At 39.9% G+C, this 2,339-nt stretch overlaps 1 protein-coding gene across 1 annotated transcript; it reads right to left on the reverse strand.

Moving 5' to 3' along the window:
* Positions 1-738: 738 nt before the first annotated feature.
* Positions 739-1,506, reverse strand: LOC104240213 (uncharacterized). The gene has a single exon (XM_009794997.1). The coding sequence runs from the start codon at positions 1,504-1,506 to the stop codon at positions 739-741; it is 768 nt and encodes a 255-aa protein (XP_009793299.1).
* Positions 1,507-2,339: the final 833 nt, after the last annotated feature.

Consider the following 2,339-nt stretch of genomic DNA (forward strand, 5'->3'; position numbering starts at 1 on the left):
CTTCGTAATCATCTTATTCGCCTTAAGGTATGAAATAAACTTACCTCAATTCTCACCAATATTTCCCATCCACTCATGAGCTGACTCATTGGGAAACTCAAACTTGACCACTTTAGCACGACAATCAAGAATAGCATAACACTTGTATAGCCAATCCATCCCCATGATCACATCAAAGTCAACTATTTCTAGCTCAATAAGGTCTGACGTAGTCTCTCGATCTTGACTTATAATCACACAACCCCTATAGACGCGGGAGGCAATAAGAGAATCTCCCATCAGAGTCGACACAGAAAACGGTTCAAGTAGTTATTCTGGCTCTATCCCAAAATCCAAAGCAAAGTATAGAGTAACATAGGAAAAAGTAGATCCGGGATCCATAAGAGCATAAACATCTAGAGTACAAACAGTAAGTATACCTGTGGCGATTGATCTGAAGCCTCTGTAGTAGGGTGAGTAGGCATGACATAGAAATAAGGATGAGTCCCCTGAAAAGTGGAAGCTATCTGCGGTACCTTTCCTGCATTGCGCCCACTATGGGCTCCATTACCCCCTAGGTGGGGGTGGTGCAATCAAAGTAATAGCCATAGATTGTGTCGGATGAGCTCTCGAACCATATTTCCCGTTAGGGCAAAACTTTCTAATATGACCCATCAACCTGCAACCATATCACGAACCACGAGGTCCCTTGGTAACACTAGACTGACGCTGATGAGAACCCACACTACTCTGAGCCTCCTATGTAGTACGATGATCACTCTGAACGGTCCTGGACTGGTCTCCATGTCCGGAACTGTATGCCATAGGAGGTCTACTGAAAGCTATCTGCACCCTAGACTGTGGTGAACCAGATGGCCCTCTGCTACTCTGCCCCTTGCCTGAACTAGGCACTGCATTGAAAGTGCCAAAAGTACGGGCCTTTTTGTTTTGTTCCCTGTTGGCCCTCTCATCCTGATGAATCCTTTCGAGATCCATTGCTAGATCCACAAAGTCAGTAAAGGTAGTATTTCTTCTCCAACTAGCTGTATCTTTTCTGATGCTCGGAACTAAGCCACGAGCAAAGCGATCAATCTTCTCATCCTTAGTAGGGATAAGGTGGGGAGCATAACGAGATAATTTCTCAAATTTGATGCTATACTCTAGGACCGTCATGGTATCCTGCTTCAAGGTCTCAAATAATATCGGAAGAGCATCTCTCACTCCCGGTGGTAACCACTTCATAATGAATATCTTTTTAAACTCTGTCCAAACCATTGGAGGTGCATCCTCCAGTCTACTTTTCTCTACCCCTTTGAACCAGAGGTCAGCAATGTCTTTCAACTGGTAGGCTGCCAATCGAACCACTCGATAGTCTTTAACTCCCAGCAAAGTAGTAGCTTTCTCAGCTTTTTCCAAGAAGTCGTGCGGGTCTACAGTAGGATCTATACCAGTGAAAAATGGAGGCTCAAGTCTCACAAAATTCATGGCCAACTGCACCATGTCCTCAACCACTGGCGCTCTCATCATTCCTTATTGGAGTGCCTGGATGTTGATACCCAATTTTCCCTATATATTATAAATATGCATAAATACCTTCAAAATAGCATATATATGCCCAAGGGTTTTATTATTTTTTTCATAATTTTTAAGGGTTTAAATTAGTTTATTTTCTCCCTTTTTATCCATAAAAATCCCAATAATTATTTCCAAAATTATTGTTTTGATAATTCATTTATTTAATTTATATATTTATGTTAAAATATGGTTAATGTATTTTTACAATTATATTTGGTATTTTTAAAGCTAACTTGCATATAATTGCAATGTTAGCCCATTTAAAGATTTAATTATGTTTTATATGCATAAAACTGGATCTTGTATTTTTAAATTATTAATTATGTATTTTAAATCATTTTTCCACCTTAAATTATTTTTCAAAAGTTATCTATTGTTTTTATAAATTAAAATAGTGAAAACTGACTATTTAAATTATAGCCAAATTGGCTTTCTATTATAGCCAAATCGGACACCAATTCCCAGCCCAATTTTATAATTAGAAACTTGACCCACACCCTATTAACCCTTACCCAAACCCGAAACCCACCTACCCATTTTAATCCTGACTGTTGATCTCCCAGATCAACAGTCCAAATAATTCCTTTCCTTTTTAATTTCCAAACGACCCCCAACCCTAATTCATTTCTCCAAAGGTGCCGCCTTCAGATGCTCTCTCATCTCCACTCTTCTCTCAAACATAACCCTAGACTCCTCCACTCCCTTCCGTCTCCGGTCATTTTCGGCGACTATCCTTTTCAACCCAAGCCTCCAATGGGTCTCTCATCACTCTGCTCATCATCTCT

This window comes from Nicotiana sylvestris, chromosome 7 (assembly GCF_000393655.2).
Source record: "Nicotiana sylvestris chromosome 7, ASM39365v2, whole genome shotgun sequence".
Classification (NCBI taxonomy): Eukaryota; Viridiplantae; Streptophyta; class Magnoliopsida; order Solanales; family Solanaceae; genus Nicotiana; species Nicotiana sylvestris.

Bases quoted from the DNA above. Each gene is read 5' to 3' on its own strand.
- LOC104240213 (XM_009794997.1), bottom strand. From the start codon at position 1,506: ATGATGAGAGCGCCAGTGGTTGAGGACATGGTGCAGTTGGCCATGAAT.